The sequence below is a fragment of the Quercus suber genome, unplaced genomic scaffold (genome assembly GCF_002906115.3).
Source record: "Quercus suber isolate HL8 unplaced genomic scaffold, Cork oak 2.0 scaffold_122, whole genome shotgun sequence".
NCBI lineage: Eukaryota > Viridiplantae > Streptophyta > Magnoliopsida > Fagales > Fagaceae > Quercus > Quercus suber.
In genome coordinates, this window is record NW_027069587.1 from 980,031 (window position 1) to 1,005,206 (window position 25,176).

The following is a 25,176-nucleotide window of genomic DNA, read 5'->3' on the forward strand; positions in this document are numbered from 1 at the left end:
ACTACAAGATTTCATTAATGTAATGTTTATCACATTATAGCGATTAAACGCCCAGATGATCCTTAGATTGTAGAGAGAATATATATATGTGTGTGTGTGTGTCATTAAAAAAAAAAACTTAAACAAAATTGGTAAGGGGTTTAACTCAACCCCTCCAAAAATTGATGTATGCCGCAAAATAAGTGGTGGCAAGCACATGGTATTCTTTATGTACTAGCCTAAGAAGTGCGGTGGTGTGATTATGTACTAGTTGAGAATTGAAAATATGTGGTTTAAAATAATAAGTATTGAAATTGATATAATAAAGAAGAAATGAATATCAGATATGAATAGTCACCCTTGTTGTTTTAGTTAGACGAAGCTTCTTTTTTTTTTTTTCTTGATTTATCAAATATATGAAGTTGGAACCATTTTTGTATGACAAAGTTGTGAAGAAACACAATCATTGGTCTAAGCAAAAGCTATGGCAGGGCGGAGGCACGTACAGGGGTGGGGCAGCCATATTTATTAATATTATTTTCAAATAGTCAAAATAGAGTGCCCCATATGTTACAATCTCTAAATATGGTCTAATGTTAAGTTCTTTATTGCATTTTTTATGTAAAGTACTTAATGATAAAGGTATTACGTAAATCTTTTTCACCTTATTGTGTTAAAGTCATTGACTCTTAATTTGTATAACTACACTGTATGTCGACATATAAGTAATAGCTTAAGTTGGAACCATTTTTTGTTTAGTATGACCAAAGTTGTGAAGAAACACAATCATTGGTCTAAGCAAAAGCTATGGCCCCTGGGAATAGTGTAACTCGTCATTGTGTTTCATCCATGTAAGCAACTTCCAACCATTTTTTAAAGTATATAAAATGACATAAAAAAGTTACGCTTCAAAAGAAAACTCAATTACATTAAATCCCAATTGTTATTTTTGCTAAGTTGAAGCTCTAAAATTCCTCATTTGAGAGAAGTTTGTCATGTCAATAGTAGTAGCTATTGTGGTGTTTTATGCTTGTACCATGCTATATGGAGAGAGACAGAGAAAGGAGGGAGAGAGAGAGTGCGGCAACATACAAAAAATATAGCAAATCAACCAAAAGTTAAAATAATTTACTCATATATTTCATATGTTATTCATACTTCACTCATACATTTTATATGTTTTTACCCCAGTTTGTACCCCAACCTCCACCACCTACGTGCGGAGGATTCCTACAATTTTGGCAGCAACAAGCCTCACGAAAGCAACAAATTGGCTGCCCTTGTGTGCTTCCAATAAAAGCTAAGAATGCCATTAATACGATCATAAAAGCCTTCACAACAAATTGTTTGTAGCCTTCCATCAACACTTACTCTTGAAATTCTTTAGATAGTAAGTGTTAATCGTCTTCAGTTGTAGAATGAAAGATATGTAACTTTTTTATAGAAAAATATTGAATTGGCACAACGAATTGAAAATGCTTGTGTTCATAAATATGTGAAATATTAATTTTGATATGGAAACTGTTGAGAACACACTAAAGAGCTCATTTATTGAATTTATGTTTTTCCTCCCTTATTGAAGAGTTTAAAGAACGTTTCCATCTCTCTCTCTCTCTCTCTCTCTCTCTCTCCATATAAATTTTTATTATTAATCACTTAACTTTAGTCATTTTGTATATCATAAGAGCATCACATCAATCTCTACAAGGTTTTAGCCAAATTAATCCAAAAAACTTATATGTGGCTATTTTAACAAATAGACACCTACACAACCTTAATATATTTTTTTCTTTATCCATCAAATGCAAGAATAGTTAACAAATTTGCATTTAGCTTCAATGGCCTTTAGTATCTGATATCACAACCACAACAACAGTATACCAAAGCCAAATAAAATCTCATTGCATTGCAAATAATTTTGAAAGGTACATAATGGATTTTAGCTAACCAGCTTCAATATAACATGTTGGAACTTACAAAAACCCATTAAGCTGGTCACAAAATCCTCGTTACTATATATTTCAACATTACATTTATATTATTATATTTCAACAATTACATTTATATTATTTTATTTTCATTGGTTCAACCCCCCAACAATTGCCTAGGGTTACCAAATAGAAATGGCCTTGTAATTTTGGTCCAAAAGAATATATTTCATACTTATTTACCTTTTCTTTTGGAAAAGTTTTTGTTTCTAGCTAAATTTAAAGAAATCCATATACATTTTTTTTTATTCTATCCCACTTAAATCAAAAGTCACCTCTCTCTCTCTATACAGATTTTTGACATCAATGGTTTTTTATTCTCTCTTTTATCTCTCCTTCTCCTTCTCTCTCTCTCTCTCTCTCAAGATTAACTCTCAATTTTGAGAGAGAACAAACCCCCTCGACTTGGACCTATTAAACATCCCTAATGGGACTCCCCCACTCCCACTCCCCATCCCATGAATCAATCATATCTCTTGATAAACATCAAAATATTGATGTAGACTCCACCACCCTAGCATTGCTAATAATATTTTGATAAGTTGACCTTTGTATATTGATAAGTGTAGAAATGCAATAACCATTGATGTCACTTGTTATGAATGATGTATAATAAAGACGATATCAATGACGAATTCATGTAAGTATATGTTATGATCACAAATTTCTATATTAGTAAGTTGTGAAAAGATTTGTATTTTAAATTTCTCTTATATTTGTCCACATCCCTTTCGAACATTTGATGTGCTTTCTTCTTGGCAAGAAAAAGTTATTGCAATTAATAAGAGTTTTTTTATTTTTTTTTTTTTAATATTCATAGGTTAGCAATTAAATAAGACAATAAGTTTTGAGAACTAGTAATTGTAGGGCTTTACCCTAAAGAGGCAGCCCTTCCAGAAATTCTCAAAGGCCAAGGCTGAACCCAGGCCTAAGAGGGGGTTTGGAAATAGTTTTCAACCAGCAATAGACGCACCTCAATTAGAACCTCACTGGCTGCGTCGTTGCCCCAAGCGCAAAGATGGATTGTTAATGTGGTTTTGCTCTACTATTTATATTCAGCTGTGTAGCACAATCTGCCAGACACAAACTATGTGGGTTGCAATTCTCTTTTTTACAAGGAAAAAAAAGAAAACAAAAAGAAAAAATTTGTGCTCAGTTTCTTCCTTGTTCACTGTAGCCTATATATGAATGAGTCAGTTTCAGTTTTATAACTTATATTCAGCTGTGTAGCACAATCTGCCAGACACAAACGATGTGGGTTGCAATTCTCTTTTTTACAAGGAAAAAAAGAAAACAAAAAAGAAAAAATTTGTGCTCAGTTTCTCCCTTGTTCACTGTAGCCTATATATGATATGAGTCAGTTTCAGTTTTATAACTAATTTTGAATTAAATTTTTTTATTCAGCATGTCTTACTATTTGAATGCACTGAAGTAATATGTGGAAATGTTATAATAATTGATTAAGTTTGTTAAATTATTATAAGACTACAAAATTATTTTCTAAACTGTGGGGCAGATTTGACTTTTTATTATTTTTTTTTAATGAATGATATTTTCTGGCCAAAAAAAGTTTCTTCAGAAATTTTCGTTTCACCAATGTTTTAATTGAATTAGGATGGAAAGACATAATAAAGAAGAGGAAAAAAAGAAAAAAAAATTTCGATAGTCATATAGATGCACTTAATACCTAGCAAACTACATCAACTTAAACTGGTTTTATTGAATTAAGTAGCCATAACAACAGAGCGAAAGAGAATCAATACTTAGGACCAAAGATCCACAATAGTTCATATTTTAGGTAGAGATAAATTATGGACGTGCCTCAATTACTGATTGCAAAGCACGAATTGGTTTCCCTGTGTATCTACTAAATCCAGCCTCTCCAAGAACAAATCCCCACTCTTTCAAGGTCCTCTCTTTGCATTTTTTAAGGATTTAGATGCACTCGTTGTCTGCCCAATCATGCAGAACCGGGGGGCAATTCTCAAAGTAAACTACTTAAGCCAAAGAACCGATATCTTAAAAAGGGTACGGTGTAACTTCAACTTGAGAAATACCAAACCAATTTGATTCTAATAGAGAATCATATGCTATTACATTTTACATAAAAGGAGCATGGAAGCCGAGGAAAACTTTAAGCTTACGAGTTGAAGTAACAATTTGCCATTTTAACCTAAGAAGTTGGACGCCTCAATAAAATCCTTGACCTGTCCTGTCAAACATGACAAACAAAAACATGTCTAGGACAATTTTGTGTGTCTGAAGAGAAAAATAATATAACTTCATTATTTAAAAATTCCTTCTATTTTAAACATAATTTCAAGATTTTATTTTGAAAACTTAAACATAAAATATGTTTTTAAAAATATACCGAAAGATATGTATTAATTAGTAATTTAATTTTCGTATATTGTGTGTCGTGTCTTGTAACTCTTGTTCATGTTTCTTATTCTTCAAATAGCATAGTATTGTCTTATCTAATAGGCTTAATGGCATATATTTCGGAGGTAATGAGTATGAAAGATTTGAAAGTTGAAACTACTTGAAGACCTTTTACAAAACCTTTTAGTGTGTGTTTCAGCTAGGTTAAAAGCAGGTCTTCATTCTGAAGTGGCTTCCTAAACACATAAATGACTTATACACTGAGGGCGCCTTTTTCATTTGCATGAACTTACATTATGAAAGCAGCATCAGACCTTTGGAACACTTTCAAACATATCACCCCCAACATGTTTAACTCCGCTGATCTCGGCAGCAACAGAGACAACGTGAGAAAGATCAAGTATTTTTTTTAATGAATGATATTTTCTAGCCAAAAAAAAGTTTCCTCAGAAATTAATGTTTTAATTGAATTAGGATGGAAAGACATAATAAAGAAGAAGAAAAAAAAAAAAAAAAATTTCGATAGTCATATAGATGCACTTAATACCAAGCAAACTACATCAACTTAAACTGGTTTTATTGAATTAAGTAGCCATAACAACAGAGCGAAAGAGAATCAATACTTAGGACCAAAGATCCACAATAGTTCATATTTTTAAGTAGAGATAAATTATGGACATGCCTCAATTACTGATTGCAAAGCACGAATTGGTTTCACTGTGTATCTACTAAATCCAGCCTCTCCAAGAACAAATCCCCACTCTTTCAAGGTCCTCTCTTTGCATTTTTTAAGGATTTAGATGCACTCGTTGTCTGCCCAATCATGCAGAACCCGGTGCAATTCTCAAAGTAAACTACTTAAGCCAAAGAACCGGATATCTTAAAAAGGGTACGGTGTACTTCAACTTGAGAAATACCAAACCAATTTTGATTCTAATAGAAAATCATATGCTATTACATTTTACATAAAAGGAGCATGGAAGCTGAGGAAAAATTTAAGCTTACGGTTGAAGTAACAATATTGCCATTTTAAACCTAAGAAGTTTGGACGCCTCAATAAAATCCTCGACCTGTCCTCGTCAAGCATGACAAACAAAAACATGTCTAGGACAATTTTGCGTGTCTGAAGAGAAAAAAAATATAACTTCTTATTTAAAAATTCCTTCTATTTTAAACATAATTTCAATGATTTTATATTGAAAACTTAAACATAAAATATGTTTTTAAAAATATACCGAAAGATATATATTAATTAATTATTTAATTTTCTTATATTGTGTGTCGTGTCTTGTAACTCTTGTTCATGTTTCTTATTTTCAAATACATAGTATTGCCTTATCTTGTAGGCTTAATGGCATATATTTCGGAGGTATGAAAGATTTGAAAGTTGAAACTACTTGAAGACCTTTTACAAAACCTTTTATGTGTGTGTTTTAGCTAGGTTAAAAGCAGGTCTTCATTCTGAAGTGGCTTCCTAAACACATAAATGACCTATACACTGAGGGCGCCTTTTTCATTTGCATGAACTTACCATTATGAAAGCAGCATCAGCCTTTGGAACAGTTTCAAACATATCACCCCCAACATGTTTAACTCCGCTGATCTCTGCAGCAACAGAGACAACATGAGGAAGATCAAAGTTGATGCCTTGAAGCCATGGACATGCCTTAACCAACAACTTTATAGTGGTTCCATTGCCTCCACCCACATCTACCAAACTGCTAAGCCCATCAAATAATCCTGGACAACCTTGAATCATCGCGGGCACCACTAGCCTTGCATCACAAGCCATTGCTTCATTGAAGAGCTAGCTAAGATCAGGATTTAAAAAAAAAAAAAAAAAATAGAAAAAAAAAAAAGATGGTATGTCCAGTGAAGAATTCCTATTTTTTTTTATTTTGGTTTTTATTATTATTTATAAATAAAGTATTTTATGACTACATGTTTTCAATGATAATAATTATAGCATTATTATGTCAGTAAGTTACATGTATTTAATTATTATTTTAGAATGCCTTTCAAAAAAAAAAAAATCATTATTTTAGAATGTGTAAAATCATCCTTAGATATTAATATTTTAAAAAAATATGTCATTTTTTTTTATAAAGATATCATGGCCGTTAATGTGGCTGAACTGTAGCGTAGTAACAATAAATGCTATACTTCAACTTTTAGAAATGTATTTTTTTTTCTTTCTTCCTTTAAGCTGAAAGGCTCACACCAAACCGGCTTGAACATTTTTTATTTTTAATTTCTTTTTCCTTTAAGCTGAACTGAAAAGACTTTGAGTTAGGCTTGATAGTGGAACTAAATAAATAAGAGGTGGGTTGGATTAATTATATAAATTTATTATAGGGTAGTGAAAGTAAATAAATAAGTAGTATGTTGCATTTATAGGGATGGGATTTATAGGGCTAAAAATTGGAAAAATCATTTTAAAATTGAAGGAAAAATTATATATTTTTTAAACAAATGACGTGGCAGCTGATGTGGCACAACGTGAGAGCAGCAGCATTAAACGCTACGCTTCAGCTTTTAGTAATATATAAATATAGATTGAATTAATTATACAAATTTATTATAGGGTAGTGGAAGTAAATAAATAAGTAATATGTTGCATTTATAGGGCTGGAATTTATAGGGCTAAAAATTGGAAAAATCATTTTAAAATTGAAGGAAAAATTATATATTTTTTAAACAAATGACGTGGCAGCTGATGTGGCACAACGTGAGAGCAGCAGCATTAAATGCTACGCTTCAGCTTTTAGTAATATATAGATGAATGTAAAAAATAAATCTCTCTGAAACTTCAAGTTACCATCACATGGTGGAAATAATGTATGACCTCTACCGCCCACCTCTTTTTGCTGCAGTTTCTCTTATCTTATGAGGAAGAAGGAAAGAGATTAATTTTTATTAAAAAAAAAAAGGAATTTATTAAAATAATAATTTTATGTTACCAACCATCGCACTACTGTCATGCATATCCAAAATGCAGGACTATAGAAATCAAATCCACACCAAATACTTCTATTACACAATATTATTTAAATACAATTACTATAGAGAAAAGAAATAGCAAGAATAAAATGAACAAGGTGTACTGTACATAATCAACAGTATGCAACAAGACAAAATGAAGTGCAGAAAGCTTCAAGCAAGAGCTTAATAACCTCACTAGAAATAGCAAAGTCCACAGCAACAACAAAAAGGAAGTGCAGAAGCCCATTTAAACCACAAGCCTGGTTAACAACAACACAACTGGTTTCTTGTACATAATTCAACACACCCTTGCTTCCAAACATGGTAGCAGTCATGAGGGCTATTTTCTCTTTAAATCCCATCATCTTTGACCCAATTCTCCTCCCATACCACAAGCTTCCCTTATTGATATAATGACATTCTTCTTCCATAGAACTTTTAAAACCAATTATATCATCAAAGCCCAATAATTCAAGAAAAATTGAAATGATGTTGTTGCCTTGTTTCTCAAATTCACTGCCTATGATGAAACCTGTTTCAGAAGGTTTTACCTTGGAACCACTGCACATGGAAATCACACTCTTCTCAGACCTCCACACAGTCTCTCTCTACAACATTTGTAACATATATAAGATTCACAATTGCCGCTCCTGAATTTACAAAAAGAGAATATTAGAAAGAAAAAATGCACCCATAGAAAATTACACAAAAACACAGACAGAGAAAGAGCTCCACTCTTATAAACATATATAAAATATACTAATAGAAAAACAAATATTCAGCATTAGCCATATATTCATACAACTATCACCCACATTCAAGCCAATATTGTTACGGCCATGATGCTAACCAATGCTCCCAAAACCTTAAGGTGTTAGGAAGAGTCGTATGAAAGTCTTTATCCAATGGCAGCAGAGCAAAACCCCACATCTATGAGTGCTGCGGGCAAGCATGACCACATGAGGGGCTGCACAGTGCATTGGTAGTTGGCAAGGCTATAAAGCACCGATGCCACGTGATCCCCAATAAGGCCACATGACAACAAAACTTTAGGGTGATTGCTAAAAATTCCAACAAATATGAAACAAAACTTTGTCACAAACATGACCAAACATTTTCTCATAGGAACCAAAGATACAGTAAGCCTATCAACGAAACCATGAGATTCAAAACATGGCTTACATCCTTTTATTTCATTTTCTTAGCAACCAACCAAGATTCTTTAATTATTAATAAAATAAAATGTAAAGCCCCATATCCAATTGTTAATTTCCCCATTCATTAATTCATTCATTATCTTTCTTTCTTTCTTTCTTTTTTTCTCTTTTTTTTCTTTTTATTTATTTATTTATTTTTTTTCTGATATGTTTTAACAGAAAAAAATGATACTTAAAAAAAGAATCATACTCTTCATAACTAATCAATCAAACAACAAATGCAGTTCAGAGATTCCCAAAATAATTTTAAAACTCCCATACCATCAGTAACAATAGGAAAATTAAAGCAAACACAACAAAGAACAAACCATGTAATGTAAACACCACGGCAGTAAGACATTCATAACCCAGATAATGAAAAGCACAACCCAAAATCTAACCAGCCAATAGACCATATACTATAATGTAGCATTATAAAAAGATGGAACTTTTAATGAGATAAAAAAAATAATAAAAAAACAACAACCCTAACAATTTTTAACTCGGAAGCAAACGGCTGAAACATATTTGACAACATTAAAGCAGAATGAATCAAGCCAAAATAATGTGATGCACGTGATTTTCACCCCCATTAACCTTGCAGCAGACCTACACCCAACACAAAATCAAAAGGTGAAAGCAGTCTTTTTCACTCACTACATAACACAACAATGGAATTTCCTTTCAAAAGAACCTGCATGAAATAAATTGATAAACCATATGAAGCGACAGCCATTGAAAAGTTACAAAGTTAAAAGGTCAAAAAGTTACCAAAAAAATCATGATATCAAGCCCAGTTTTAAGTTCAGAAACCAAGATTTAAGGATGACAATTTTAGGAACAATTATTTTTACTTTTAAAAAAATTAGCAAAAAGGTACCCCCACCTCAGCTCTGGAGTATTACGTGGAAGAATAAAGGGATTTTTATATATCTCATTCCTGATTCTTATATGGGCATCAATTTAGTCCTCGTATCTTCAATTTGAATAATTGACTCCTTGGAGATTATGATGTAAGTCAAATTAGTCCCTGCAATTTCAATTTGAATACTTGACCCTTGGACATTATTTTGTGCATCGGTTTAGTTCCTACATCTTAGCATGAAAAATGGTTTTTTTTTTTTTTTTTTTATAATTAATTTCCTTTGGTGAGATCAGATCATTTTTTTTGAATCCTTTAAAAACTAATAATAATAATTTAGGGGAATAGGTCCTAGTGTCCTACTTATTAATTGAGACAAAGTCACTATCAAAGTACGAATTTAAATGGAAACATCAAATTTTCTTCTGTAAAGCTAAATTGTCTACAATAATAGGAGATACCTATATCAGAGTTAAGATTATAACCTAAGACTAAAGCTCAAGTTAATCTCAAACTGGAGGATTTTAGAGCATGAGAAGGAAAACTGGCCACAAAATAATAACATATGATAATGAACAAGTACAGAGACATGAGTCGAAAGAGACATAACAGCACAAAGCATTGAGACATATTTGAACAAATCCTTACAACATAATGTCTAGAAAGACATAACAGGCCACAACATAGGAACATGACGAAAGTGAAGGACCACAAACCTAAGCCATGAGTTCCATATATGCAATCTCTCTCTCTCTCTCTCTCTCTCTCTCTCTTCACACACACACACACACACACACACACACACACATTTTGCTTTGCTCTATAGAATTTTAACCACAACCAGCTATTACTTAAGTCTGAGTTCAACCTTAAAATCCCTGACAATTCTAATTATTAATGCAATACAATTCCTGATGCCATTAAAGACTAACTCACATACCTTCTAAAATTATATCCACAATTATGAGACCCAAATTTATTGGAAAAGGCCTATGAATCTCTAATGCAACACCAAACCAAGAAGAAATCCAAAAAGTCTAGAAATTTAAGGATTACAGAAAAGGTCTACCTTTGGATGGAGCCTAAAGGACACTATAAACCTTGCTTTTATCCTGCATAACTTCATTGTCCATTACTTCTATAATTTCAAGTCTTTTTCTTATACACCTTATGAACCAAGCTATGATTGTAAGCTAAAAACCTTAATTTCCCTCTGATTCATTATCAGGCTTGTTGCACGATTACAGAGCCCTAAAGTTTGAATAAGCACCAATTCTAATGCCTAGGTTTTCCTATGCCTCAATTGGTTCTGCATATGAGATCAATTGAGATGTTTCTCATCATAAGAAAACAGCATAGAATAAAGAATTAAGCACATACCTAGGATGTGAGAAGTTTTTAGCAATCATCCCTTGTTTCCTGTTGGCACCCTTTCAAAAATTTGCTTTGCACTTCAAAATATCCCTGCATAAAGAAATAGTAAATATATTTTCCAAAACATCAGCAGCAATAAATTAAAATAAAACACTATGCAGATGTCATCTCCAATTAAGAAAGAAATGGATAAACAACTAAAAACATTGATAATTAATAATTTTAAGTGGTTCAACCCAACTAACAATAAAGATTTTAGTAATTATTTTCTAGCTGAAACTCCAAAAAGGCTTTCGTCTGATTCGGAGGCAAACTTGTCTTATCATCTCTCTCTCTCTCTCTCGGTTTTTTTTTTTCTTCCTCTTCTTTTTTATTATCCTTTTTGCATTTGTTCTGCAAAGTTTATAACCATATCCAGATGTTCTTTAAGCCTAATCTCAACCTGGAAATCCTTAAACTCAATTATTAGTGTAGTAAGATGCCCTGAAATGACCAACTTGCAACCTCTTCTTCAAACAATACAATCAAGTTCATGATACCCCAAAATCATTGGAAATGGTTTGTGGATTTATAGTGCAACAGATAAACAAGAAGAAACAAGCAAGTTTAGAACACTGTAACATTAAAAGAGAAGAGATACCTTTGGATGCTACCTAAAAGACACTGTAACATTAATCTTGCCTTAGATAGTAAGCCCCCCCTTAATCCATTAGTTCAATAATTCAAAATATTTTCTTATACCCGTATGAACCAAGCTATTATTGTAAACTATAAAATTTTAGATTTGCCAATCAACACAATAGCTCAATATTTTTCTTATGCCAACTCTTGTTTACCAAGAGAAGGTTGAAAGTGGGGTATCAACAGTGGTTCTAGCACACTGAAGGAGTCAAAAGCCATAGTTGTAACCCTAATAATGCTACAGCTGATCACACAGGGCAGAAGGAGGTTATTAATAGAAGTACATGGATCAAAAACATATTCTTAGGAAAAAAAAAAAAAACACACCGGTTCTACTTTTTTGTCTTTTCATCATCCATGTTTGAATCAGCCATTTTTTGTCTAGAAGAATCTTGTGTACCAACTTCTGAAACGTAAAGAATAACTGCAAACATGCCCATAAAATGGAACCCAGCAAGTAAAAAAATGTATATTTTTAAATGAAACCCGGAAAAGATTTATATAAAATTTCATATTTTTACATAAAAACAACTAAAATCAAAACAAATTAACCAAATCCCAATTTCAAAGAAAATAAGAATAAAAAAAATATGTAGAGTTTTGCTTATATAATACTTACGCTACTTCTTCTCTCCTTTCTTCCCATTTGAAATCCTCTTGTTCTTTCTGCTATTTCAATCACACATTCAGAAACCCAAGCTATTTCTAGGCGAAGAAAAAGAAACTGGGGAAAAAGAAAAATGTAAAGTTCTATTTTTTTTAAAAAAATTTGTGTGGAAAACGAAATTATAGAGTTTTTTTTTTTTTTTTTGCTTGTGCTTTGAAAATTTTGCGTCTGGAATTACAAAAATTATAAAATAAGTTTTTTTAAAAAAAAAAAAAAATCAGAGAAGAGTGAAGAACATACCAGGGAAGCATATGTAGTAGTTCAACTTTTCTCAATATATCTGGAGATATGGGATGTGAGAAATCTTATCCCAATCCTCTCCTTTTTCCTTCTTGCATCTTTGCTTTAATTGGGGACAGCCATTGATTAGTAAAGAGGTGAGGTGACTCATCCCTTCGGGAAGTGACATTAGATTGGGACAAAACAAAATCACTAATCTCTCAAGAGAAGTTAGGTTTTTAAACAACTCCTCTGGCAGAGACTCCAACTCCTGTATGAAGCTCAAACTTAAAAACTTTAATTTGGAGAGAGGAGGGGAGAAGGAGGAGGAAGAGGAAGAGGAAGAGGACGGAAATGAAGAAGCCCTTCCTCCTGTATTCATCTCCATTGTCTCTTCCAATGCCTTCAAACTGCTATTACTCAAATCAAGCCCTTTTTCAAGATTTGGAAATAGCGGCATGCAAGTCATCTTAGGGCATTCCCAGAAACGAAAATAAGAAAGACGCGGAAAGGAAGGTATGTGTTGGTGATAGTGATTAGTTGATGATGATGATGATGATATTGTTGATGTCGTTGTTGCCTCATTCCCCTTATCCCTCCTCCACCATCCCATTAGATTTCGGCAATTTATGATATAGAGTGTCTCAAGGGATGGGAAAAATGTTGATGGTGATGCCAGTGAAGTAGATATCTCATCATTCATATCCCCGTTTGTCATGTACTCCAGACCATCCATATCCCAAATAACTAGTTCTCGTAGAAATGAGAGTTGGTACAACGGTGGCAAATATTGACACTTATTACAATCGCCTATTCTTAATTCAACAAGATTTGTTAAGAATGAAAGCCAACTTGAAACTCTCACACCCATGTACCCGTCCACTTCCAAATATTTTAAACTTTCGTGTGGTTGGAGGCTATCTATGGAATTTTCATCATCACTGGCATCTACGCCATCATCACCCTCTGGATTCCACTTTAATTTCAACTCACAGAGACCTTGCTTCTCCTTCAAATTTGCGGCCTTGAATTTTGGGGTGGCATCTTTCACCTGTGCCAAATTTTTAATCTCTAATTTCCCTCTCAAGTCATTTAGCTTGTTTAATTCCTCTAGCCCACCACAATGCTTGGAAGAACCTACGGGACCCTCATTCACAACAAATAAGGTTAATGTTTGAAGAGAAGTCAATTGCCCTAATCCTCGTGGCATATGAGTCAATTTCTCACAATCTTCTAAGTCAAGGTGCTTGAGGCTGACCAATTTTTGAATATCTACAGGTAACTCCCTAAGCTTTCCACACTGACAAAGCTTTAATGTTTGCAAATTCACCAATTTAGTAATACAACCAGGGAGAACCTCAATATCATTAGAGGAAAGATCAAGGTACTTTAGATGCATCAAAGTACCTATGGTATTTGGCAACTTCTTACTTAAACCATGTAGGTCTAATGCACGCAAGTATCTAAAACTAGAAATAAGTTTTTTGAGAGTTGATTCTTCAATTGTTCCCTGATCATATTTCCACTTATTGTATGCCAAAATAAATGTTCGTATTTTGTTTGCTTTAACCAACATGCTTAAATTCTCTTCAAAGAAAGAAACATTGTAAAATGGAAATGATAGGTGGCGACCCTTTTCATTCACCTTTTTTGCATTAGAATCAACTAGTGTACAATCAGTCCTTGATACAAATTGTGCAAGATCATGGATTAAATCATGCATTTTAAACTTCATATTCATGCCTCGATCTTCTTCTGCTTCTTGGAAGAAGGATCTCCAAAGTAGATCTATAAAGTACTCATTGGCAACATCCTCTAATTGTAGGTTCTCCTCTGGTGATTGAATAAATCCTTGTGCCATCCATAGTTGTATCAATGTCAACTTATCAATTAAATAATCTTTGGGAAACAATGAACAATATGCAAAACAACACTTCAAATGTGATGGAAGATGATCATAACTCAATTTTAGAACCGGTAAAACACCATTCCTTGATTGAGTTACATTTGTAAGTTCATTATTTTTTATATTTAACCAGTCATCTACTGATTTTTTGAAGTATAAGACACTTCCTATTATCTTTATAGCGAGAGGCACTCCCTTACATTTTTTTACTATGTCAATACCAATTACTTCAAAGTCGCTATTGATGGTCTCTTTTCCTTCTTCAAATGCCATTTGCTTCAACAAAGCCCAAGATTGATCATCTGACAGGCCTCCTAGAAAATATTGTGAGCTTGGGCTAGTAATATCTGCAACCAATTTGGTCCGTGTAGTAATCACCACCTTACTTCCCCTTTTGCCATCCAACAAAAGTGTTTTCAATTTACCCCATGTTGCTTTGTCCTCAATCCACACATCATCCAACACAAGTAAATATATCTTTTGATCGAGAATTTTGAGAAGTTCATCTTGCAATTGTTCCATTAGCAGGCTTTCGGGTTTTTTTTTAGTTGCAGATGTAATCATATTTCCAGCAATGGTTTTCACATCAAAGACATCAGAGACACACACCCACATTTTCAATTCAAAATGACCATTGACCATCTCATCATTGTATATATATTGAGCAAGTGTGGACTTCCCTAGCCCACCAATTCCCACTATGGATATAAAGGTAACATTCTCTTTCACATCAAAGTCTTGCAATAGACCTATTATGGCCTTCTTATCATCCTCTCTCCCAATAACTTCTTCTTTACGTACAAATGAGTGAGTTTCCCTCTCCCTAGTCACAGCCTGTGTCTCTAAAGGACGCTGTATCAAATGGAAATTGTTCCTATTATAGGCTATATCATTAAGCCTCTCCCTCATGGCTTTTATTTTGCAAGCCATCTTAAGACTAAAAACTATTTGGTTTGAACTTGAAAAGAAAATGCGTACCTTCTTTGCCATTTTATCACCACCCATCACCTTGCGCCGAAACACATGAGTGGAGAAGTCGCTCAGCAAGTCATCGGCATCAAAAACTACTTCTCTGAGCTTCATGAGCCAGTGCTCGTCTTGGTGGTTCTGGATCTGCTGCTCCTCTGCATCTTCAAGTACAGCTTGAATAGCGAGAACGGTGTCGTTCATTTTTTGGAGATCATCTTTGACACCCCAGATCGATCCAATCTGTTTGAGAGTGGAGGAGCCCAGGCTTTCGATGATCTTCTGTACAACGCCATACAGGATTGCATCGGCCATTTGTTCTTGTTGGATGAAAGAAAACGTAGCAAGCTTAGCTGATAGAGAGTAGTTTGAGATATGGGAGGAGGAAGATTAAAGTGGGGAAGACTTGGCTAGCTATGTAAAGACGAAGTCCACTTAGAGCTAAACAGATAAATGTGAACAACGACTCCCCCGCTCAATAATTACTACTTTAACAGCAGCCCCACTCCTCAATAATGGTTTCTGTGAAGACAAAAGAAAAAGGCAAGAAGGCCCCAGTACTGCTCAATAATTGAGTGTATAGTCACTATCTTTGATCCAACGAAGGAAAATAAGAATGAAATACTGGGACATAAAAGCTAAGGAAAAGTCTTTCCACGCCGAAAGTTTCACAGACAAGATGTCAATTTTACTTAATTCTAAGTATTTTGGTAGGAATTTGAGAAATTTCAACATCAAAGTTGGATTTATTTCTGGGTCGCTCTTTGATCACATAAATGCAGGGAGTGGTTGGAACAATAATACTTGATTTGTGTTTGATAAAATGCCTCAAAAATTTGTATTGTATGGATTGTTGTACTAAATGGTTTACTTATTGTAGGAATAATTTGGAACTGTTTTTCGAAATTAAATTAAGGGATAATTTGAAACACTTTACCCACCTTTGCCTCTAATTTGACTTGCCTATTTGTAGTTTCAATTTTGACACTTTATCCATGTGTGATTCCCTCCGTTACTAATCCGTAACCCACCTCTCTTTCAGCCGTTACTCTAACACATAATATATCAAAAACAAAAGTCCAAACAAATCGAAAAGTTAAGGGTTTTGATTGCTTAAGAACTTCTATGAGAACATATGCCTAAAAAAATCAAACCTAAGTCAACCACTATAAATATCATATTTTCCTTCTCTACGTGTCTCTTTCCTCTCACCTATTCTTCTACAACATTCTCTCTCTCATCTCTTTGCTCTCTCTCTCCGATGGTGGAGTTAAGGAGGACATCGGCCACCACAACGATGGGTTTCGTTTTCCTTCGTTCTTGCTTCATGGGTTTCATTTTTTTGTGGTTTTGGTTGTGGGTTCATTTGATTTCCTTCGTTCTCGCATCCGTCTCGATCTCAGCCTCCGTCTCAACGATTTGAAGTAGATCCAGGAAGAGGGCCGGCGGTGGTTTAGAGAGAATGGAGCTCGATCTCGGCCTTCGTCCCGATCTCGGCCTCCGCCCGGTCCGTTGATGATTGCGAAATCCCTCTTCCCCTTTCTTTTTTGATCAACGATGGTGGTAGTGGGTTTGGTTACTTTGTTGGCGTGGGTTTGTTGACTAATTAGTGGGTTTGGTGACTGATCAGTGGGGTGGATCTTTGGTTTGGTCGGCGGGGTGGTGGGGTGGTGGTGGTTTGATTGTGTTGGTCAGTGGTGGTGGGATCTGGGTTTGATATTGGGTTTGATTGTGTTGGCTTGGGTTTGATCTGAGTTTGATTGTATTTTTCTGGGTTTGTTGTGGTTGGTTTCTTGATCTGGGTTTGATCGGGGTTGATTTGTTTACTAGGTTTATGGGTTTGAATTGCTAAGAATTTGGTGTCAATTGTGTTAGAATTTGGAGAAGAGCATGAAGAATTCGAAGAACCAGTTGTAAAATGAAGAACAAGTTGAAGAACATTAAGAAATGTTTTTTAATTATAAATTTTTAATTAAATTAAAAGAGAGAGAAAATTTGACAGATACCCATTTGATTGATAAATTCAAAGGAAACAAGAAGATAGAAAAATACCCTGATCTTCATTTGTCCTCTGAGCTTTGATTGATAAATTCAAAGGAAACAAGAAGACAGATACCCATTTTATTTTTTTAATGTAACGGCTGAAGACAGAAACCCTAACTTTTTTATTTGTTTGGGCTTTTGTTTTTGACATATTATGTGTTAGAGTAAAGGCTGAAGGAGAGGTGGGTTACGGATTAGTAACGAAAGGAATCACAGGTGGGTAAAGTGTCAAAATTAAAACCACAGGTAGGCAAGTCAAATTAGAAGCAAACCACAAGTAGGTAAAGTGTAGTTATCCCTTAAATTAATATAGAGAGAAGTAAATGTTTAAGTTGAAAACCCAAAATTGAAGTTTATGGTGTCAGATAAAATACTTTCAACCTATTTCTATTTTCTCCATTAAATCCTATAAATTCTATCTTCACATATCTCTCTTCCCTTACTGGTAATACTTGAAATAAAATATTTCACCTTTTTGTATAATCTTGGCCATGACTCATGAACCAACCTATCATCTAGTTGATAACTAAAGCATAAGCATGGTAGAATTTATGTATTCCATGATAATTAGGCTATTCTGGGATTGATGAGATAATTCTCTTTTCTTACTTGCATACACACAGACATATTCTCATTTTTCTTCNTCTTCTGCAGATTGAAGTGAAAGTGCTTGGTGGGTCAAGCAAGAAGAGGAACTTGATCTCCTGAAACAGTTTTGTGGGGACACAATCATAGATGGAGTAGTATAGCAGGCAAGAAAGGGCTCGAATCTAATGGTTCATAAAGATTGCATCTTGACCAACAGAGTTCAAATTTGGAAGATACTCGCACCATGTGGTCTGTCTGGCTCACGAATTTCTTTGAATGATGTATAGTTACAGTTAACATATTATAGCTGCTTTTGCTTTTGATAAAGTGATGTAGCAGGGGAAGAAGACCAGGAAAATAAAAGAAAGAAATCAGAGAAATTTAATTCATCCAGTGCTCCTATTTTTGTTTCTCCAACCCAATTTAATTCTTAACCACCCAATTTCATTAAAAGTCACATGCAACTTACAAGAGTATAAAATGCTAAAGACATCTAAATAAGAGATGGCTAGTGTTAAGTGATTAGTAAATAACAATTTGCGTGGAGAGAGAGAGAGAGAGAGGAAATTTCATTAAACTCTTCAATAAGGGTGGAAAAGCGGAAATTCAATAAACTCTTGATATTGTATCATGAATAATGATCTATTTTTTGAAGGGGTGACAAAATCTGACACAATCCGCAAACTCGACACGACTAACCCGTTTATAAATAGGTCATGGGTTAAGGCTAAACGGGTTCGGATCATATTCGGGTCGACATAGTTAACCCGTTTAATAAACGGGTCATGTTCGTGTTCAACATTGAACCCGTCTGACCTGTTTGACTCATTTTGCTTATAAAATTATTAGATATTTTGATATAATTGCTTAATTAATGGTTGTTTTTATAGGTTTATTACTATATTTATAGTTGTAATTGTATTTTAATTTTAGATATATGGGAATTGATAAAAATTATATAGGTTTGGTATGACCTATTAATCAAATAGATTATTAAATGGGTCATTTGTATTGTCCTTTATATGACTTGTTAATTAAACGAGTTAAATGTGTTGGGTCGAGTTGACCTGTTTAATAAACAAATCATGTTCCGGTTGAAGATTCCTGACACTTTACTAAACAAGTTGGTTTGGGTCAACCCATATAGCCAATACACATGGCTCAACACTACACAAACCCGACTCATGAACACGAATTGCACCCCTAATTTTTTGGGCCATCAGCATCATTGATACAAAAATGCTTGAACCTAAAAATCTCTTTGATAACTGGATAGGTCATCACAAAAATGAACATTTTCAGAAAAGAGGGATACTCCATCACAATTGTTTTTTTCCTCACAAAATCGCTTTTCTTATATTGAAAACTGACTTGGAGCCCTTCAGATGTTTAGTTTATATAGGCATAAAGATATAAATGCTTCCTAAGGGGCTTTTATTTTTAAATATTCTGAAATATATTCTTTATAATTTTTAGTGTACAATGTGCACAACTCTTCTAGATATTATCATTCTTCCCATCTCTTGTGAACCCTTTTTTTTTTTGGGTAAAAAAAACCCAACCAATCATGAAACAACTAATAAACATCCATATTTTCTTTAATTTTTGAAAATTTACAAAGACATTACTAAGAAAATTTGCTAAATTTAGCTAGGACACAACCATTATTATTACATTTTGCAAATGCTCACAAATGTTTCCTTTTTTGAGCATAGTAGAAGACAAGTAATCTTAATTTCTTTTCAAATAAGGCGTTTCTAATATTCTACAAAGATATTGCTAAAATCACTTGCTAAATTTAGCTATGACTCATTATCATGATTAAATTTTGGAGATGCTCACAAATGTGTTCTTTCTTAAGCAAATGTGGAAGACAAGTAATCTTGATTTCCTTTTAGATAAGGCCTTATGTGTTGTTTGTTTTGTGGATACATTCCTTAAGACATTGCTTGGAAGCATTGATAAGTTTTTAATACTTATGGATACATTCGTAAATTAGTTGTAACCAAACCTTTTGAAGCACGAGTTCCATTGGTCATCAAGGAACTCTTGATTAATGATTTAATAATTTTTGGAAACCCTAACAATATTAGTTGCTAACCTTCTTTTCTAATGCCTGTCTTGTTCTTTTTAGTGTTTTTTTTATGTGAACTTCCTCAACTCAACTAATCCAAATTTGCATATTGCTAAACTACATGGAAATGTAACTGAATTATGGGTGAGGATAGGAAATTATCTCTCCTTACTAAATGTAATCATTTCAATTTTTAGCGGGTAGGTCTAGTGGTTTATTGTATGCTTTTAAAAACTAGATTGGACTAGCTAGTTCAAATGATAATTGGACCCTAAACCGGTCCAATAAAAACCATTGGTTCAACGGGTAAAAACTGGAACGAACCCTTTTCCAATTCTTGAGTTGGTTTGTGCTAAAAAAAAATTACATCTCAAACCCTATAGTTTTGGGTTGTAAGTGTGTAACAAATAAAACTTGATATTTTAAAAAGTAAAAAATTAAACGTTAACCCTGAGTTTGCTGATGATAAATGTAGTTATGTCAAGGTCAAGATGGAATGGTGCATTGCATTATGTAAAACAAAAAGGAAAAAAGAAGAAGAATAGTAATCCATTTGATGAGAGAGAGAGTGCGGCAACATACAAAAATGTAGCAAATCAACCAAAAGTTAAAATACTTTACTCATATTTCATATGTTATTCATACTTCACTCATACATTTTATATGTTTTGCAAATTTCAATTATGTACATGTGGCGGATGATTACAAGTTTGGCAGCAACAGGCTTCACGAAAACAACAAATTGGCTGCCCTTGTGTGCTTCCAACAAAAGCTAAGAATGCCATTAATACGATCATAAAAGCCTTCACAACAAATTGTTTGTAGCCTTCCATTAACACTTACTCTTGAAATTCTTTAGATAGCAAATGTTAATCGTCTTCAGTTGTAGAATGAAAGATATGTAACTTTTTTATAGAAAAATATGGAATCAGCACAACTAATTGAGAATACTTGTGTTCATAAATAGGTAAATATTAATTTTGATATGGAAACTCTTGCGAACACACTAAAGAGCTCATTTATTGAATTTCTGTTTTTCTACCCTTATTGAAGGGTTTAATGAACGTTTCCTCTCTCGCTCCACATAAATTATTATTTATTAATCACTTAATGCTAGCCATTTCTTTGCTATTTTAACAAATAGAAACCTACATTAGCCTTAATATTTTTTTCTTTATCCATATAAATATATTTTTTCTCTCTCCTATCTCTACCTAATTTTCAGCCAAAAAACACAAATCATTGTTGCACCAACCAGCCCAAACCACCACCCACACAAGCCACCACAAACCACACCAAAGAGCCACCTACCACCCAAATTGTCACCCACACAAACCATTACAAACCAAAATCTCTTCAACCACATAGAATGAAAATTTTCTTCACTTTTATAATTTTCCTGAGAATATAAGATAGAAAAAACATTAAAGGTGACCTATTAAATCCACAATAATTAACACAAAGGATGGTTGTGATGATCTTCAAATATCCAATTGCCTTATTATTTTTGGCAATCTCCACATACCCATTTTGTAAAATCCATCATCATTAATTTGCACCAGTCCAATAGTTCTAACCCTAAAAGCAAACCGACAAGAACTTTTAAACTAGTTGATGATTTGGACACCCTTTTGAGTGAATTGTAAAACCCATATTTGGCACTAGTTTTGTGAAGAGATAGGTTGGTGGGAAACAAGGGAGAGTCACAGATGGGGGGGGGGGGGGAAGAGAGAGAGAGGGAGAGAGAGAGAGAGAGTCAACTTTGGAATAAAAAATAATTTTCCTTTTGGTATAGTGATGAATAATTCTCAATACATGTAGCGAGATACTATTATTAAAAAATTGATAAATTGTTGAGGCTAGTGTAGGGTAATTTTGGTTGACTTTAAGCAAATTTTTGTTGAAAAACTATTTAGTTTGGTAAGGCTAATGCTAATGCTCTAAGAAAGAATTGGGAAACTTTGTATCAAACACCTGAAAGTAAAAGTAGTAATTGTCCACTGTTTATTTTTTAATCTATTGGGGCAAATACTTTGTAATTTATGTAGAGAAAGAGCTTTTAATTGTGTAATAGAAGTACTTTATAGTGTCACTGATTTAGACAAAAGTAAAGGTTAGTCAAACAAAAATAATCAGATAAGTGACATGTTTTAACTTTTACAATTGTATTTTCATTATTATTATTATTATTATTTTATAACAATGAATACATAAAAACTTAATTATGATATTTTACTAATAATTGTTTATTTGATAATCTTTTTGGGTGGAATAATTTGCAAGGTCTACAAAGAAAATAATCTCAATAGATTATCAATAACATATTGTTTGCCTAATTTTTTCAATTAATAGTGGTTAAGTTTTACTAATATTTGAGTTACTTTTTTTAGTGTTTTGAATTGTAAGGTAGAAAAAATAGAATTTGAATATCTAAAAAAAAAAAAACTAAACTAATTATTTTCAAATTTTATATACTTTTTAATGTTATACAAAATGTTATAAATAACTTTCATTAAAAAATGAATATTTGTGTTAACTTGTATTTTGAATTCTTTTAAAAAAAAAATTGTATTGTTTACATTTTGGTATGTTTGATTCATCTTTTGGGCTCTATAACACTGACATCACAGATTCTTTTGATGTGGAAAAGAGCCATAACAAATGGGTTCTAATTTGCTCAACTAGTAAAATATTTAGTTGAACAAGAGATCTAGGATTCATTCCTCGTTTCAACCAAAAACCAATTAATATCTTGGCTCAATAATAAAAAGCAATCATCATGAGTAACAAAGGCTAAAAGGTAGGGTTGGGAACTGGAACGAGAGATAGAAGGAAGATTAGGCATCTCCAATTCTTTTATAGGACTCCTAATCTTAATTTGGTCTACGTAAAGAATCCTTGTGACTTAACGTTGTAGGCAAATGAATTTTAGATTTTAAAGTAGTGAAAGTATTATGATTAAAGGGAATAGAGAGAGATCGAAAGAGAAAAGTACGAAGTATTTTGCAACAACCGCGTTGATGTGACTTGTTATGAATGATGTATAATTTTTTTTTTTTTTGAGATAAACGATAAGAATGATGTATAATAAAAATAATATCAATAATAAATTCATGTAAAAATATGATAAATATCTATATTAATAAGTTATGAAAATATGAAATTTTTTTTCCATATGCCAATAAAAAGTTACTGCAATTAATGGTACATGGAATTGGCTAAAACAAAAGGTTAGCAATTAAATAAGGTAATAAGTTTTGAGAAGTAGTAATTGTAGGACTTTACCTAGAAAAGGGAGCCCTTCTAGAAATTCTTAAAGGCAAAGGCTGAACCCAGGCCTAAGAGGGGGTATGGAAATAGTTTTCAACGAGCAATAGACACAGCTCGGTTAGAACTATTAGAATTGTGTGGTCCTAATAGCTTAAGCTTTTGGGTTAATCGGCAATTTAACATGGTATCAGAGCATGAAACCTTGAGTTCGATCCTTGTGTGCTCTATTCTACCTCCTATTTAAAATCTCACGTGTTAGGCCTCACTTATCAAACAGTAGTTTTGATCCACATGTGAGGGGGAGTATTAGACTTATGTGATTAAATTTACCATATCCCAATAGCTAAGCTTTAAACACAATTGGTAATTTAACAAGAACCTCGCTAGTTGCGTCATTGCCCCTAGTGCAAAGATAGATTGCTAATGTGGTTTTACTCTACATTTATATTCAGCTATGCAGCTCAGTGTACCATACACAAACGATATGGGTTGCAATTCTCCTTTACAGGGAAAAAAAATCATGCTCAGTTTCTCCCTTGCTCATTGCAACCTATATATAAGTCAATTTCAGTTTTATAAATAATTTTAAATAAAACAAGTTTATTCAGCATATCTTACTATTTGAATGCATGAAGTAATATGTGGAAATGTTTACTATTTGATGTAAGTTTGTTAAATTATTATAAGAGTACAAAATTATTTTTGAAACTGTGAATCAGATGTAATATGGGAGAAACTTTCTGTAAAGTTGTGATTTATAACTATGTTTTATGTTGGCTTTATTTCATGACAAAAAGTGTTGTAATTGCATTAATTTATTTCTTTGTATTTTGTGGGATTTTATTGTATTGGGTTTAGTATTAAGTTGGTAAAAAATTAAGTATGTAATGAAGATCAGTGCAATTTCGTGACTAGCTCGTAAAAAGTTTGCGAGTAAAGGTTCTTGCAAAAGGCCACATGAGAAACACATGTTGGAAGCTAAAGAGTTAAGTGTCATGCTGCGTTTTGTGAGTACTTCGCGAGATAGGCCATCTTGTGAGGTACTCGTGAAACTCTCTGCTTGGAGGATTTTAAGTGTGACTTTGTTACCCTTCACCCATACTATATGTACCCTCATTACCCACAAAAGTAAAATAGACTATTCAGAGAGAAAACCTTAGATAGGTTTCTACAACACAACACACCCACCTTATAGAGAGAGAGCTACTCATCCTTTAGTGAGAAATAATTGTAGTCTCTTCTTCTTCCTTCTCCCATTGTTATACATTGAGAGGAGATTTATACCCAAACACAACCTACACATTTTTAGAGTGTAGAGAGTATTTTGGAGTTTGGGAAGTATTTGGGATTTGCCAAAAGAAGCCGATGAGGCTTGGCGATACTGCGGGATTCAGAAAGCTAGTGAAGACAAAACTCTGAGAAGTCCGTTAGTAGCAGGAGCTTTGAGGGCTCAAGTACATTGGGTACACTAGATGTGGAATATTTTTTGTTATTCGTGTAATCCAACTTATTCACTAGTGGATTGATTTTGACTTGGAGGGTTGCAGAGGGGTTTTTCGTTGAGTTTTTCGATTTCCTCTTCAATAACACGTCTTGACATTATTTTGTATTTGCATCTCTCTTCCCTACTCTTAAATCTTTACTTTTATTGCTCATTTTGGTTGTATATGGCTTAGAGTAGTGTTATCAGTTTATTGCGCGCATTTACTCTTGTTCCACACTTTGATAAGTTAGAATAAAAGCAATCTAGCCGTAATTTTAAATTTTAAGGTCTAAACAAGCATTAGTGTTTTCACACTAATTGAGCTTTCACTTTCCAACAGTAACCTATTGGATTTAAATAGCCTACGTAAGTTTAAGTTGGGTTGGGTGGGGCGGTTATGGTTACACTGCTCTAGTCCTAATCCTTTTAGGAAAAGGATTTGGGAGATATATATAAACACAAGGGGTGTAGGTATAGACCTCTTAAATTTATTTAAGTGAGTGTAATCGTGGATTA

At 33.3% G+C, this 25,176-nt stretch overlaps 1 protein-coding gene, 1 non-coding gene and 1 pseudogene across 8 annotated transcripts; all 3 read right to left on the reverse strand.

Moving 5' to 3' along the window:
* Nucleotides 1-2,834: 2,834 nt before the first annotated feature.
* Nucleotides 2,835-2,987, reverse strand: LOC112000538 (U4 spliceosomal RNA). The gene has a single exon (XR_010629956.1). It is a non-coding gene; the product is annotated as a U4 spliceosomal RNA (small nuclear RNA).
* Nucleotides 2,988-3,776: 789 nt separating this feature from the next.
* On the reverse strand, nt 3,777-6,174 carry LOC136068575 (acetylserotonin O-methyltransferase-like; annotated as a pseudogene).
* Nucleotides 6,175-7,350: 1,176 nt separating this feature from the next.
* Nucleotides 7,351-16,027, reverse strand: LOC112012304 (putative disease resistance protein RGA4). Of its 7 annotated transcripts, XM_065775936.1 has the most exons (6): nt 15,215-16,026; nt 12,352-15,088; nt 12,064-12,110; nt 11,772-11,868; nt 10,770-10,853; nt 7,351-7,981 (listed from the first exon to the last, which is right to left on the reverse strand). In XM_065775936.1, the coding sequence occupies exons 1-2, from the start codon at nt 15,515-15,517 to the stop codon at nt 12,383-12,385; spliced, it is 3,009 nt and encodes a 1,002-aa protein (XP_065632008.1). In that variant the 5' UTR covers nt 15,518-16,026; the 3' UTR covers nt 7,351-7,981; nt 10,770-10,853; nt 11,772-11,868; nt 12,064-12,110; nt 12,352-12,382. The 7 variants fall into 7 exon arrangements, with proteins under 7 accessions (XP_065632008.1, XP_065632005.1, XP_023900462.2 ...); XM_065775933.1 differs by having other exon boundaries at nt 12,064-12,113; nt 12,352-16,027; XM_024044694.2 differs by having other exon boundaries at nt 11,772-11,850; nt 12,352-16,026.
* Nucleotides 16,028-25,176: the final 9,149 nt, after the last annotated feature.